At 44.4% G+C, this 15634-nt stretch overlaps 1 protein-coding gene across 2 annotated transcripts in view; it reads left to right on the forward strand.

Annotated features, from left to right (window-relative positions):
* Positions 1-399: 399 nt before the first annotated feature.
* LOC138657924 (ciliary microtubule inner protein 2B-like) overlaps positions 400-15634 on the forward strand; it is a 148951-nt gene continuing 133716 nt past the window's right edge. For both annotated transcript variants that reach the window (XM_069745524.1, XM_069745523.1), the window contains exon 1: positions 400-519. In XM_069745524.1, the coding sequence (XP_069601625.1) occupies positions 452-519 (68 nt within the window). In that variant the 5' untranslated portion in view covers positions 400-451. The remainder of the gene's footprint in view (positions 520-15634) is intronic.

The raw sequence follows: 15634 nt of genomic DNA on the forward strand, positions 1-15634 counted from the left end.
GATAGAATAATAGTTAGCGTTCGATAGATAGGTCGAAGGAATGCTAGATAGATAGTTGTGCTGTGTTTTCAATAAATAGTATATGGAAGAAATATGACTTTCATAAGCATTTACTTGAGTGAACACAAGGTGGCAGTAGTGTTGCACTCCTCTTTGTGCACACCTGTCATACTGTTACTACAGCAACCACACATACAAGGGCAGATTGCAGGGTTCCTATACAAACATATAAACATATACATTTTCTTTTAAAGTAGATAAAATTACATTCTGTCACTAAAAGAAAAATACTGTTGTGTCACTGATATTCCAAAGTCTCTATACATTAATTCCAGGCTTCTCCGGATGTGTACACAAACATCATTAGCGTAGCTGCTAGGCTTCTGTGTGTCCAGTTACTGTTACCAGGCAAACCCCAGCAGGCTGAGCATCATCAACACTTTCTGCAAAAATGCCTATCATTTTACCACAGCTCCCTGAGTCTCTGTTTTCCACCTATGACCCAAAATATGTGCCAGGGTAAGTGAAACTAATTTTAATTTTTAGTGGGGTTTTTGTATTAGTTTCATATGCGAAACTGTCAATGTAAAAATATGACTACTACGGGGGCTTGTCATTTCTGCCCATCTAAATGTACATTATACAACATGGTGTCAGTACATGTCTCACAACTTAGCCCAGGATTTATTACTCTCATTTGTGCAATACTATCTCCTGTGCAATACTTAGGAAATCCGGAAAACATGATCTGTTGGGGGCGGTGAGGACAGGAGTTTGGCGAAACACTGATTTAGATCACTCAGTATTATTTATTACTAGAAATAGGCCCGATGCTATCGCTTCGGGAGTGCGGTGAAATTGGCATCTGTGAATTCTTAGTGGTGCTGACAAGAGCAGCGGACATGTCTCACACTATTTGCACTTTCCAACATACTGTATTTTTCAGATTATAAAATGCTCAGGATTATAAGAAGCACCCCAAATTTTGAGGAGAAAAATAGGAATTTTTTTTTTTTAATAAAATGGTGGTGCTTCTTACAATCTTTCATCTTATTGCTTACTGGGGGTGGTAGCTGCGGTGAAGCAGGGTCACTGCTGGAGGAGGCAGGAGTGGGGTGATGCTGCAGGCTGCAGCAGGGATGAGGGGGCTCTGATGTGTGGTGCGCTGCTGTGGGGGTCTTGTGCTGCTGCCGGGTGTCTCCAGGTGCCTGGCGGATGCTGGCCGGTGCTGCATATGTCCCTGGTGCCCAGCGGTGCTGCTGGTGTCTCTGGTGCCCAGCGGTGCTGCGGGTGTCCCCATGCCCATGGTGGCTGCGGGTATCTCTGGTGCCCAGCGGTGCTGCGTGGGTGTCTGTAGTTGCCAGGGGCTCTGCCAACATTTTGCGACAGGCCAGAGCCCCAGCACTTCCACGGTGCCATGTGCGGTGGTCTTCGGGAATATGACCACTGCCGTGGGCGGCGCATGCGCAGATGGTGATTTCGGGACCAAGATCTCGAGAGATGAGAATGGTGGCGGTGATATTCCCAGAGACCACCGCACATGGAACTGTGGAAGTGCCTGGGCTCTGGCCTGTCGCAAAATGTTGGCTAATAAGTAGCCAAGAGGCCCATGGTCACTTTGGAGAAGCTCTAGATCAAAAGCTCAGGTGGGACAATCTGTCCACAGGACAGCTATTATTCATATTGTCAACCAATCCGGCCTTTATATTACACTTGCAAGAAGAAAGACATTTTTGAAAATAAGCCATAAGTAGTCCCCTATGCAGTTTGCGAAAAGCCATGTAGGGGACACTGCTAGCATGTTGAAGAATGTGCTTTGGTCATACACCTCACCTTGAAAACACCATCAAGCATGGTGGTAGCAGGATCATGATGTTGGGAATGGGGATGCTTTGCTTCAGCAGGGACAGGTAAGTGGATCAGAATTGATGGGAAGATGGATGGAGCTAAATAGACTGCTCAAAAATAAAGGGAACATTAAAATCCCACATCCTAGATATCACTGAATGAAATAGTCCGGTTGCAAATCTTTTTCATTACATAGTGAAATGCGTTGAGAATAAAACCTAAAAATGATGAATGCAAATCACAACTAATATTCCATGGAGGTCTGGAGTTGGAATGATGCTCAAAATCAAAGTGGAAAATCAAATTGCAGGCTGATCCAACTTCAGTGGAAATGCCCCAAGACAAGAAAATGATGCTCAGTAGTGTGTGGCCTTCACGTGCCTGTATGACCTCCCTATAATGGCTGGGCATTGTCCTGATGAGGTGGTGAATGTTATCCAGAGAGATATTTTCCCAGATTTGGATTAAGGCATCAGTCAACTTCTGGACAATCTGTGGTGCAATGTGGCATTGGTGGATGGAATGAGACAAGGTGTCCCAGATGTGCTCGATTGGATTCAGTGCTGGAGAACGGACAGGCCAGTCCATAGCATCTATGCCTTCAACATGCAGGAACTTCTGACACACTTCAGCCTCATGAGGCCTAGCATTGTCATGCATCCGAAGGAACCCAGGGCCCACTGCACCTGCATATTGTCTCACAAGGGGTCCGATGATCTCATCCTGGTGCCTACTGGCAGTCAGGGTACCTCAGGCTAGCACATGGAGGGCTGTGCAGCTCTCCAAAGAAAGGCCTCCCCACACCATTCCTGACTCACTGCCAAACCTGTCACGATGGAGGATGTTGCAGGCAGCAGAATGCTCTCCACGGCATCTCCAGACTCTGTCACATCTGCCTCAGTGTGAACCTGCTCTCATCTGTGAAGACCAGTGTCAAATCTGCCAATCTTGGTGTTCTCTGGCAAATGGCAATCTCCCTGCATGCTGTTGGGCTGTAAGCACAACACCCACTTGTGGACGTCAGGCCCTCATAACACCCTGATGGAGGCTGTTTCTGACAGTTTGAGCAGACACATGGGTGTTAGTGGCCTGCTGAAAGTCATTTTGCTGGGCTCTGGCACTGCTCCTTCTGTTCCTCGCACAAAGGAGGAGGTAGCAGTCCTGCTGCTGGGTTGTTGCCCTCCTATGCCCCCCTCCATGTCTCCTGGTGTACTGGCCTGTCTCCTGGTATCTGCTCCATGCTATGGACACTAGTGACAGGCACAGCTACCTTTCTTGCCACAGCTCGCATTGATGTGCCATCCTGGATGAGCTGCACTACCTGAGCAACTTTTGTGGGTTGTAGACAACACCTCATGTTACTGTACAGGACCTCTAGGTGTGAGAGCAATGACAAATTTCAAAAGTGACAAAAACAGCCAAAAAAGGATGATAACAGAGAAATGGTCTGTTTTTCCCTCCCCTTTGTAAAACCACTCCTTTATAGGGGTTGTCTTGCCAATTGCCTATCATTTCTAACTGTTGTCTCTTACACTTGCACAACAGCAGGGGAAATTTATTCACAATCAGTGTTGCTTCATAACTCGATGGGTTGATTTCACAGAAGTGTGATTGGCTTGTTGTTACATTATGATGTTTAAGTGTTCCCTTAATTTTTTTGAGCAGTGTACATTGCAATTCTGGAGGAAAACTTGAAACAACTTGAGACTAGAGAGTAGGTTCACCTTCCAGCATGACAACAACCCTAAACATACTGCCACATCTACAATGTAATTGTTTGGAGAAAAGCATATTTATTCATGTGGGTGAATGGCCCAGTCATAGTCCAGAACTAACTCCCACAGAGAATCTGTTGCAAGACTCGAAAATTACTGTTCTGATGCACCCCATCCAATGTCACTGATCTAGAGCTAGTTTTCAAAGAAGAATGGGCAAAAGTCTGTGCTTCTAGATGTGCAAAGCTGGTAGAGATACTGTATTTCCAAAAAGACTTTCAGCAGTAATTGCAGCAATATGTGTGTGGTCGTACAACGTATTGAGTCACAATTTAGTTCCGTGGTCCCCAACTCCAGGCCTCGAGGGCCGCCAACAGTGCATGTTTTCAGGATTTCCTTAGTATTGCACAGGGGTTGGAATCATCACCTGTGCAGATGATCACATTACCACCGATGCAATACTAAAGAAATCCTGAAAACCTGCACTGTTGGCGGCCCTCGAGGCCTGGAGTTGGGGACCCCTGATTTAGTTTATATTTTTAAAACTACTAGAAAACCATCTATCATTTCCTTTACACTTCACAAATAATTGTACTTTGTGTTGGTATATAACATAAAATCCCAATATAATATATTTAACTTTGTGGATGCAAAGTGAAAAAAAGGTGGAAAAGTTTACTGGGTATGAATACGTTTTCAAGGTGTTAATGTGTAAATAAGCGTAAAGAATGAAGCGTTCTTTCTTAGAATATTTAGAATACTGCCTTTTTTTTGTTAACCTCAGAGGCTTTGTAAGGAGCAGAAATCTTCATCAAAACATCTATGTGGGAGAACTTCAGCTCCTCAAAATGCTAGTGATTCATTCACAAGCTGTGTTAAAGGACACAATGATTAAATCTACAATTAGTGCAGCAAGAATAAAAACTCCTATATTTGACTCATCATCTGGGAATCTTTGAGAGGGTCAAATTTTCAACAATAGTAAGCTATGAATGAGATGAATGTATGTAATATGACATATGGATAAGCAATTTTTAACCTCTTACAGACATCACCATTTTTACATATTTTTGCTTTCATTGGTTTCTTCATCAGGTGGTGTAATGAACACAGAATGGATGCTACTTTCACACCTGACTGCAGACTCTAAGTGGTTAAATTAGCTCTAATAGCAGCAGTTACTTTCAGGTGCCTACTGTATAAGGCCTCTTTCAGACGTCAGTTTTTCGCATACGAATTCTGTGTTTTTTTACAGATACAACTATTATGGTATATATAGTCTGTCGGACTGGAGCACCTTGGGCCCACCAGAGAAAAATCATTCTTGAGGTCCACTATGTAGCTACATAGAAATAAATACAAGACCACCAATTGTGTGATATAACACGCTAATATCTGGGTATAAATAAGGTAGTAGACGTTTTAATTATGTAGCAGGGGTTGGGGTAGCCCCGCCTCATAGAATATAAAGTAACCGCGTCATAGAATATAATGTAGCCTCCCTCATAGAATAAAATGCAGCCCCCCTATAAAATAACTTAGCCCCCTCAAAGTATATAATGCAGCCCCCTCTCATAGAATATAATGCAGCCCACCCCACAAAATATAATGCAACCCCCTCATAAGTTATAATGCAGTCCCCACCATAGAATATAGTGTAGCACCCTCATAGGGTATAAAGCAGCCCCCCTCATATAGTATAATGCAGCCCCCCATAGAGTATATTGTAGCCCCCCAGAATATAATGTAGTCCCCTGAGAGAATAATGCAGTCCCTCCCACATAATATAATGTAGCTCCCTCATAAAGTATAATGCAGCCCCTCTCATAGGGTATAATGCAGCCCCTCTCCACCTCCATCATTGTTCTCCCCCTCCACTCCCATCATTGCCTTCTCCCCCACCACCCATATCATTGCCCTTTCAACCACCTCCATCTTTGCCTTCTCCCCCACAACCCCCATCATCGCCCAACCCACCACCATTGTCCTTTACACCACAACCATCATTGCTTTCTCCCCCACCCCCATCATTGTCCATTTCAACACCCCCATCATTGCCCATTTCAACAACTCCATCATTGCCTCCCCCACCACCATCATTGTCTTTTCCACCACAACCATCATTGCCTTCTTCCCCATCACTCCATCATTGCCCATTTCACCAGGTGGTTGCCTCTTTCCCCACCACTCCATTGTCCTTCCCCACCACCCCATCATTGCCAATCTCCAATACATACATCACCAATGCACACACAGCACCGCACCACTCTCTCTCAAACACACAAAGCACCACATACACACACACACCACCGCAAAACTCACACTCACACACAAAGCACTGCATTGCACCAAATACAAACAGACACACAGCAACACTCACCTCTTGCAGCACATCCGAGCAGCCTCTTCCTCGCTGGCAGCTTTCTGTCTGAAATAGCCACGCGCTGAATGATGACGTCATCCAGCTATGTTGTCTCAGACAGAAAACGTGGGGAAGGAAGCAAGACGCCGGGATGTGCTGCAACACGTGCGTGTGTGTATGTGGTGCGGTGCTTTGTGTGTGAGTGTGAGAAAGTGGTGTGGTGTTGGGGTTTTACATGCGGGCAGTGTTAGTTGCAGCCTGCACCTAACGCTGCTCGCTATTAAAGTGAAATGGTATTCACTTCTCTCCATGCCCATGGGGCCGTGGAGAAGCGTGAATATTCATTTCTCTTTATCAGTGGGGACAGACATGGCTTCCTGTCACCCACTGCTGCTCCACTGGCACAGGGCGGGCCCCCTTCACTCAGGGGCCTTATAGCCACTGGCTGGGGGCCCATAGAGCAGTGAGGGCCTTAGGCAGCTGCTGGCCAGTATGCCAGCAGGTGTCAGTGCCTGGGCCCACCGGAGAATCCTCCGGTTCTCTGGTGGGCCAGTACGACCCTGTATATAGTCCACATATTTTTGTGGACTGAATAGTTCTCAAACAATCATGGAGACAAGTCTGTTATCCGACTCTCAGATTAATATTACCAATACAAGTCTGGGTCATTGAAAAAATTGGACAGCATCACATTACATTCGTGGGTTGCCCAATTTTTAACGGACTACTTCAAATGAGAAGGTTGAGAAACCTTCAGAATTTTTTTCTTTCATTAAAAAAACTGATGAAACTGACTGGTAAAAACAGACACACTGACCAAACTCTGATGAAACACTGATAAACGCATGTTAAACTCGGATCGTATTTTGCATGCAAGAAAAATTACTGATGTCTGAATGAGGCCTTACATAGTTGGCAGGTCACACTTCTGGCATACATGTACAGAAGATGTTGCAAAGGTGTTAAAGGGGTTGCACAGGATCAGAAGAACATGGCATCTTTTCCAAAAAATAATGCCACACTGGTCCACAGATTGCGTGTAGTAGTACAGCTCAGCCACATTTGCTTAAATGGAGCTGAGTTGCAATGTTATATTTCTATTTTCGGAATGCTTGCCCCTCAAGAAAAATTGTAGAAACAGCATGTAAAGTTAATTTACTCTATTTGATTACCTTTTTTCTCAGCACCTTTTTTCTCAGTAACTATGTGTAGTTACTATTATACTCAAGGTTTTTATCAGGTTTGCCCTCCTGGAGTAAAATGAATTATGAGTCATCATGAACAAATTACATTCATCAAATGGCTTTATAAACATGAATCATGAATGAAAACAAGATTATTACACGTATAAAAGCCACATAGTCATTGTATGGAAAATTCTTCATAGAAATCTGTGTATTGCTCATGGGCACCCACAATGAGTCCATGTCCATTAGGACAAAAGGCGCACGTCAAAACCAGGGAGTCCAACCCAGAGCGTATTCCATATCAAAAAGATCAAAAGACAACGCCTCACATAGTGGTGAAAAGTCAATCTTACATTTTATTCTGCCTCCTGTGGCGATGTTTCGGTCAGAAGACCTTGAAAAAGGTCAAAACTATGTGAGGCGCTGTCTTTTGATCTTTTTGATATGAAACTTTAACCCCTTAATGACCACCGATACGCCTTTTAACGGCGGCAGTTAAGGGTACTTAAACCACAGCACCGTTAATTAACGGCGCTGTGGAAAAAGTGAATAGCGCCCCCCAGAGTTGGATTTTCTCTGGGGTTTTGGTTACCGGGGGTAGCCGAGACCCCAGAGAACATGATTTGGGTTTTTTTTTACCGACCCTTGGGTTGCGATCGCCGGTAATTAACCGTTTACCGGCGCTCTAAAAACAAAAAACGTGATTTCCCATTTAATTTCTCTGTCCTCCGATGTGATCGCACATCAGAGGACAGAGAAATGGGGTCCCCGATCACCCCCCAATACTCATCTGTCTCCCCCGGTGCTCCTCGTGGCTCCCGATGGGCACCGCCATCTTGTTCCGGCCAAAAAATGCACTGCGCATGCGCCCGCCGGCCGACACCCGGAAGATCTTTGGGGTCTCGGCTGCCGGGGGTAGCCGAAACTCCAAAGAACATGATGGGGGTCGGTTTTTACCGACCCCTGCTTTGCGACAGCCGGTAATTAACTATTTACCGGCGACCGCAAAAAAAAGCGGTGTGTTATTCTCTGTCCTCTGATGTGATCGCACATCAGAGGACAGAGAAATAGGGGGATTCGGGGACCCTGTTATACTTACTGGTGTCCCTGGGTCCTCCTGCGTCCCCACCTGCCCGCCGGCTTCTTCAATGTAACATTTTTTTGTACGTCGCGTCTGCCATTTCCGACCGTGCATGCGCGGCCATAACTCCGCCCCCTCCTCCCCAGCCAATTCTGCATAGTTTTTTTGGGACATATTGTACTTCATGTTAGTGGTAACATTTCTTCGATATTCCTTGCGATTATTTATGAAAAAATGTCAAACTTGTTTTTTTTTTGCCCTTAAATCAGAGAGATACGTCACAAAAAATAGTTAATAAATAACATTTTCCACATGTCTACTTTACATCAGCACAATTTTGGAAACAAATTTTATTTTTGTTAGGGAGTTATAAGGGTTAAAAGTTGACCAGCGATTTCTCATTTTTACAACACCATTTTCTTTAGGGACCACATCACATTTGAAGTCATTTTGAGGGGTCTATATGATAGAAAATAACCAAGTGTGACACCATTCTAAAAACTGCACCCCTCAAGGTGCTCAAAACCACATTCAAGAAGTTTATTAACCCTTTACGTGCTTCACAGGAAGTGAAACAATGTGGAAGGAAAAAAATGAACATTTAACCTTTTTTTGCAAACATTTTACTTCAGAACCATTTTTTTGTAATTTTCACAAGTGTAAAAACAGAAATTTAACCATAAATTTTGTTGTGCAATTTCTCCTGAATACGCCGATACCCCATATATGGGGGTAAACCACTGTTTGGGCGCACCACAGAGCTGGGAAGTGAAGGAGCGCCGTTTTACTTTTTCAATGTAGAATTAGCTGGAATGGAGATCGGATGCCATGTCGCGTTTGGAGAGCCCCTGATGTGCCTAAACATTGGAAACTCACGACAAATGACACCATTTTGGAAACTAGACCCCTTAAGGAACTTATCTAGATGTGTGGTGAGCACTTTAAACTTCCAGGTGCTTCACAGAAGTTTATAACGTAGAGCCGTTTCTACAAAAATGATTTTTTGCCCCCAAATTTTTATTTTCACAAGGGTAACAGGAGAAATTAGACCACAAAAGTTGTGCAATTTCTCCTTAGTATGAGGATACCCCATATGTGGGGGTAAACCACTGTTTGGGCGCACCGCAGAGCTTGGAAGAGAAGGAGTGCTGTTCAACTCTGATGGATAATAGCGCTGACATGCCCAAAACACATCTGTGCAAAATCTTAAGAGAATGTTGGTAAAGCAGCAAAATGATGATCCAAAGCACACAAGTCATTTTACAAAAAAAGACTAATGAAGAACATAGTTAAAGCTTGGGAATGGTCTTTGAAGTCTTGACCTTAACTCCTTTCTGACATTAGACGCACTATCCCATCGAGGTGGTGTGGGCCCCTATGACCACCGACAGGATAGTACGTCATCACCGATCAACCGCGCTCACGGGGGGAGGGCGGCCGATCGCAGCCGGGTGTCAGCTGATTATCACAGCTGACATCTGACACTACGTACCAGGAGCGGTCATGGACTGCTCCTGGCACATTAATCCCTGGAACACTGTGATAAAACATGATTGCAGCGCCCCGGCGGCATAGGGAAGCATCGCGCAGGGTGGGGGCTCCCTGCGTGCTTCCCTGAGACCCTCGGAACAAGGCGATGTGATTACGTTGTTCCGAGCGTCTCCTCCGGCCTCCTCCCTGCAGGCCCCGGAACCAAGATGGCCACAGGGGACATTCCGGGTCCTGCAGGGAGGTGGCTTGCAAGCACCTGCAGGCGCCGGCAAGCCTTGCCTGTCAGATTGCTGATCTGAGACAGTGCTGTGCAAAGTGTCAGATCAGCGATCTGACACTGTCCCAGGGTGGGACATCATGCTATAAAGTAAAAAAAAAAAATATTTACCTGTGTAAAAGAAAAAAATCCTAAATACATTTAAAAAAAAATATATATATATATTGTTCCAATAAATACATTTCTTTATGTAAATAATAAAAAAAATAAAAGTACACATATATCGCCGCTTCCGTAACGACCAGACCTATAAAAGTGTCCCACTAGTTAAACCCTTCAGTGAACACAGTAAAAAATAAAAAACAAGGCAAAAAACAGTGCTTTATCATCATATCGCCGAACAAAAAGTGGAATAACACGTGATCAAAAAGACGGATATAAATAAACATGGTACCGCCGAAAACATCATCTTGTCCCACAAAAATCGAGCCACCATACAGCATCATCAACAAAAAATAAAAAAGTTATAGCCCTCAGAGTAAAGCGATGCAAAAATAATTATTTTTTCTATAAAATAGTTTTTATTACATAAAAACGCCCAAACATAAAAAAATTATATAAATGAGGTGTTGCTGTAATCGTACTGACCTGAAGAACAAAAACTGCTTTATCAATTTTACCAAACGCGGAACGGTATAAACGCCCCCCCAAAAGAAATTCATGAATTGCTGGTTTTTGTTCATTCTGCTTAACAAAAATTGGAATAAAAAGCGATTAAAAAATGTCATGTGCACGAAAATGGTACCAATAAAAAGGTCAACTCGTCCCCCAAAAAACAAGGCCTCACATGACTCTGTGGACCAAAATATGGAAAATTTATAACTCTCAGAATGTGGTAACACAAAAAATATTTTTTGCAATAAAAAGCGTCTTTTAATGTGTGACAGCTGCCAAACATAAAAACCCGCTATAAAAACCCACTATAAATAGTAAATGAAACCCCCCTTTATCACCACCTTAGTTGGGGAAAAATAATAAAATAAAAAAAGTATTTAATTCTATTTTCCCATTAGGGTTGGGGCCAAAGTTAGGGTTGGGGCCAAAGTTAGGGTTGGGGCTTAAGTTAGGGTTGGGACTAAAGTTAGGGTTGGGGCTAAAGTTAAGGTTGGGGTTTGGGCTAAAGTTAGGGTTGGGGCTAGAGTTGGGAGGGTTTGGATTACGTTTATGGTTGGGTTAGGGGTGTGTCAGGGTTAGGGGTGTGTTGAGATTAAGGTTAGGGGTCTGTTGGGGTTAGGGGTGTGATTAGGGTTAGGGGTGTGTTGGAGTAAGGGTTGGAGTTAGAATTGGGAGGTTTCCACTGTTTAGGCTCTGCAAATGCAACATGACGTCCGATCTCAATCCATACAATTCTCCGTTGAAAACGTAAAACGGGGCTCCTTCCCTTCTGAGCTCTGCCGTATGCCCAAACAGTGGTTTACCCCCACAATTTCTCCTGTTACCCTTGGGAAAATAAAAAATTGGGGGCGAAAAATCATTTTTGGGAAACAAATAAGATTTTTTATTTTTACGGCTCTACATTATAAACTTCTGCAAAGCACTTGTGTGGTGAGCACTTTGAACCCCCATCTAGATAAGTTCCTTAGGGGTCTACTTTCCAAAATGGGGTCACTTTTGGGGGTTTCCACTGTTTAGGCACATCTGGACTCTCCAAACGAGACATGGCGTGCTATCTCAATTACAGCCAATTTTGCATTGATAAGTGAAATGGCGCTCCTTCCCTTCTGAGCTCTGCCATGCGCCCAAACAGTGGTTTACCCCCACATATGGGGTATCAGTGTACTCAGGACGAATTGCACAACAACTTTTGTGGTCCAATTTCTCCTGTTACACTTGGGAAAATAAAAAATTGGGGGCGAAAAATCATTTCTGGGAAACAAATACGATTTTTAATTTTTACGGCTCTACATTATAAACTTCTGCGAAGCACTTGGGGGTTCAAAGTGCTCACCACACATTTAGATAAGTTCCTTAGGGGGTCTACTTTCCAAAATGGTGTCACTTGTGGGGGGTTTCAATGTTTAGGCACATCAGAGGCTCTCCAAACGCAACATGGCATCCCATCTCAACTCCAGTCAATTTTGCATTAAAAAGTCAAACGGCGCTCCTTCCCTTCTGAGCTCTGCCATGTGCCCAAACATAAACCAATCACATTCTCATATATGGGACTGAGCCCCTGTAAAAATCATACCTTTACTATGTAAATCTGTCCGTCAGTGTGCTCCCCACTGTTCCCTACAGCTGTGAGCTCTATTTGGTATATGTAGTAAGGGTTCATGATGCGTCATAACATTTTTTGGGTAGATATCGTTTGGAGTATTACCCGGAGCATAAATGTATGTGTCAAATGAAGCCTGGATGGGGGACAAGAAATGTCAACTGCATTGCATAAAAAGTATGGGTTTAAAATGGTTCACTATATTTAGAATGGAATGATGCATATATTCATAAACTCCCATTCATAACTGTTAGATATCCGGTCCCATGATGCTAACAAACAGAATATAAAGCATTGCTTTGTTTTGCAGAAAGCAGGGTCCCAATTCATTCTTATCGGGGAGAGTTTAAGTGACTTCTTTTTTTGTCTTGTGGTATTTGTTTACTTTTTTTAGCCAAATTTTTGAAAATGGAGCAGATGGTTTATGAATTTTACACCAAATCTCTATTTAAAATTTTGACCTGTTTTGTGACTTTTTAGAGCAAAAACTGTCACTTTGCTAAATGAAACTAAAATTTGTGACAAAATATCTGACACAAACAAAATCACTCCAGGGAAATACTGGGAGTGGGACACATTTTTGCTAAATTTTGCCTAGAGGATACTCTGGTCGGGTCCGGAGGTTGGTAAAGGGGTGGTCACGGTGGCAGTGACCCGCTCCGTGGCCCTGGGCATCCAAGTTAAAGAGGTCTTTAAAGGGGTTGTTGAATAAAGAATAAAGTTTGTTTGTGACGCCACCTGTAGTATTAGGTCAGGGATGACTGACGTTGCTTAAAGGGGTCCATTGGGGTGATGGTACTGCAGCAGGGATGGTATGGCTTCCCACAGGTGAAGCTTAATCCCCAGGGCTCCTGGTGTAGTAGGTAAAGATGGTAGATGGCGAAGTGCAGAAAAGAATGAGAGGACACAAAGTTGCAGTCTCTTTACCTTTTACTGGTATTATGCAGCCACAGTCCAGGGTACAGGTAACAAGTGATTGTGAGGCCCGGCCAGGGTTGGAAGCCTTCCTTACTGCTCTGTGTTGTAGTCCCTTGCTGCCTTAGGATTCACACAAGGACCTCATGCAGCGCCCCAGAGATCTGGTCGTTGCAGTAACGTCACTCTGCCACTAAGGGGAGTGATGGTACGTCTGATGGCACTAAAGGAGTTCTTCTGACCAGGTATCACAGCACACATTACACTTCACACTCCGGCCACTAGGGGGAGCAAAAGGCCTATTTATTAGGTCTCTCCTCACACTGGTAAAACTAGGGGTTGGACAGGAAGTCAGGCAGAACGCAGCCTGGGAGAGCTCCAGGGAGGACCTGTCAAAACTGGGGAATCTGGCAGGTACCTAGCTGAAAGGACAGATTGTTATGGAACCGCGCCTGCACTACCTTGCGGCGGTATCTAAAGAAAGGACACAAAGCGAAGGATATTGTGGACAGTGAGAAAAGAGATCAAGTATAAAGGAGAACCAGTAGGAGTCGTGCCCCGAGAACGGCAACATCCTACTGAGGCGCATAGCCGGTGGCCGGAGCACCGAGGAAGTAACAGTCTCCACGCATTACTTCAAACAGCGGCAGGACAGTTAATTACAGGTTGGCTGTCTACCATACATCACCTAAGAAGGACAGGAGGCAATCGTGGGAGAGGGGCGACACTAGGGTCCCAGAATAACTCCAGGCCTACCTATCATAAAGGTGCGTCCTAGCCATAACAAACCTGGGGGACGGAGAGAGAAAGATATAGAAAGAACGAGAACAGAAGTTGTGAGAATTATCCCGAATGCCCAGCAGGGAAGAACTACAACACACAGGTGCTAGTTGGTAGGCACTGATTTCCACCTGCAAAGGGAACTCTGGATGTGCCTTCGGACCGGCCGGTCTCATACAGCCCTGTTGACAGTGCCCTGGATTGAGGATCCTGAAACCTTCAGTAAAAGGTAGAGACTGCAATTCTGTGTCCTCGTTATTCTTCGCACCTTGCACCACGCACCATCACCTTTTATTGGACGCCCCTTAGCAGGGTCACGGACCGGGTCTAGCCACCGTGACAACTCCGGACCGAGTACCCGCAGCCCTGCGTCTGGGGGCGCTCCACTCACATTCTCTCTGTCCCTTTTAAGTAGGACACTACCCGCATGCCAGGCAACTCGAGCCTTTTTACAGGTGTCTCTAATTATGACTTTGGGCTCTATCTGTCATTGTGCCTTCGGGTGTTAATGGTGGATAGGCGACCTGAAATCTCCTGCCCGCCGGTTTCTGCTGTGGGGCATTCAGTTACCCCCACAACCTCGGAATTCCGGTCTCCGGTACTCTGCTCTTCCGCGTGGAGGGAGTTCAGTCGCAGCTCCTCTCCTTCAATTCTTCTCCCCTATCAGTCTCCTACAGACTGCTGTTTCTCTCTTCTCTTTCCAGGAGCTGCAGCTTCTGGACTGGAGTCAGAACAGTGTTGTATGTACTTGTTACCTGTTAAAGGGATCCTCATCGATTCCAAGCATACCACTGTAACAACCGGTTACCTGGGGTGTTACAGAAGCAATTGAAGATTCACCCGAAAACATCTGGAAACCTCAAACTCTACCCACAATGGCAAACATAAAAAATACCACATACACAAATAAAATAAACTTTAAAGGGAACCTGTCACCCCCCTCAGGCGTTTGCAACTAAAAGAGCCACCTTGTGCAGCAGTAATGCTGCATTCTGACAAGGTGGCTCTTTTAGTTATGCTCCATGCACACGCTGAAATAAACGCTTATAAAATGTGCCCCCTCATACCGTGAAATCGTCCTGGGGCGGGTCTTTCCCCCTAATCAGACGCAGCAAAGCTGTCACTCCGGGCCTCTGCGCGCCAGGCGTCGCCTCCTCTTACAGCGCAGGCACCAGGAACGCTAATGAAGTAAGTGAAGGGGAGCGCAACTGCGCATGCCCGGAAACGATTTCAGTGTAAGAGGGGGCACATTTTATAAGCATTTATTTCATAGTGTGCAGAGAGCATAACTAAAAGAGCCACCTTGTCAGAATGCAGCATTACTGCTGCACATGGTGGCTCTTTTAGTTACAAACGCCTGAGGGGGTGACAGGTTCCCTTTAAGAATGGCACAAATTACAAGAAGAGCAAATGAAAATCAGATGACAAATATTGGAAACGACAAAAATAAAGCTCAAATGCAATAATGAATCGATCCCATAGTTTTAGCACTGGCTCACAGCCAGTTCAGGGTTAAATGTATCAGATGTTCATTATGTATTTTTTATCCTATGTGTTGAAGAAAATAAAATCACATCTTAAAATTTGCTGCATTTTTGCAAAATTTGAAGAGCTGTCAGAATGTTGCATAATTTTTTTATGCTATGTGTGAATGGGGTTCTCAAAAATCCATCCACATGTATGTGATCCCAGCATATTATTGTAAGTATTCAGAAAGACTTCTATATGTTATTCATGACAATCATAACAAATCCTAATGATCC

Source organism: Ranitomeya imitator, chromosome 1, assembly GCF_032444005.1.
Source record: "Ranitomeya imitator isolate aRanImi1 chromosome 1, aRanImi1.pri, whole genome shotgun sequence".
Lineage (NCBI taxonomy): Eukaryota > Metazoa > Chordata > Amphibia > Anura > Dendrobatidae > Ranitomeya > Ranitomeya imitator.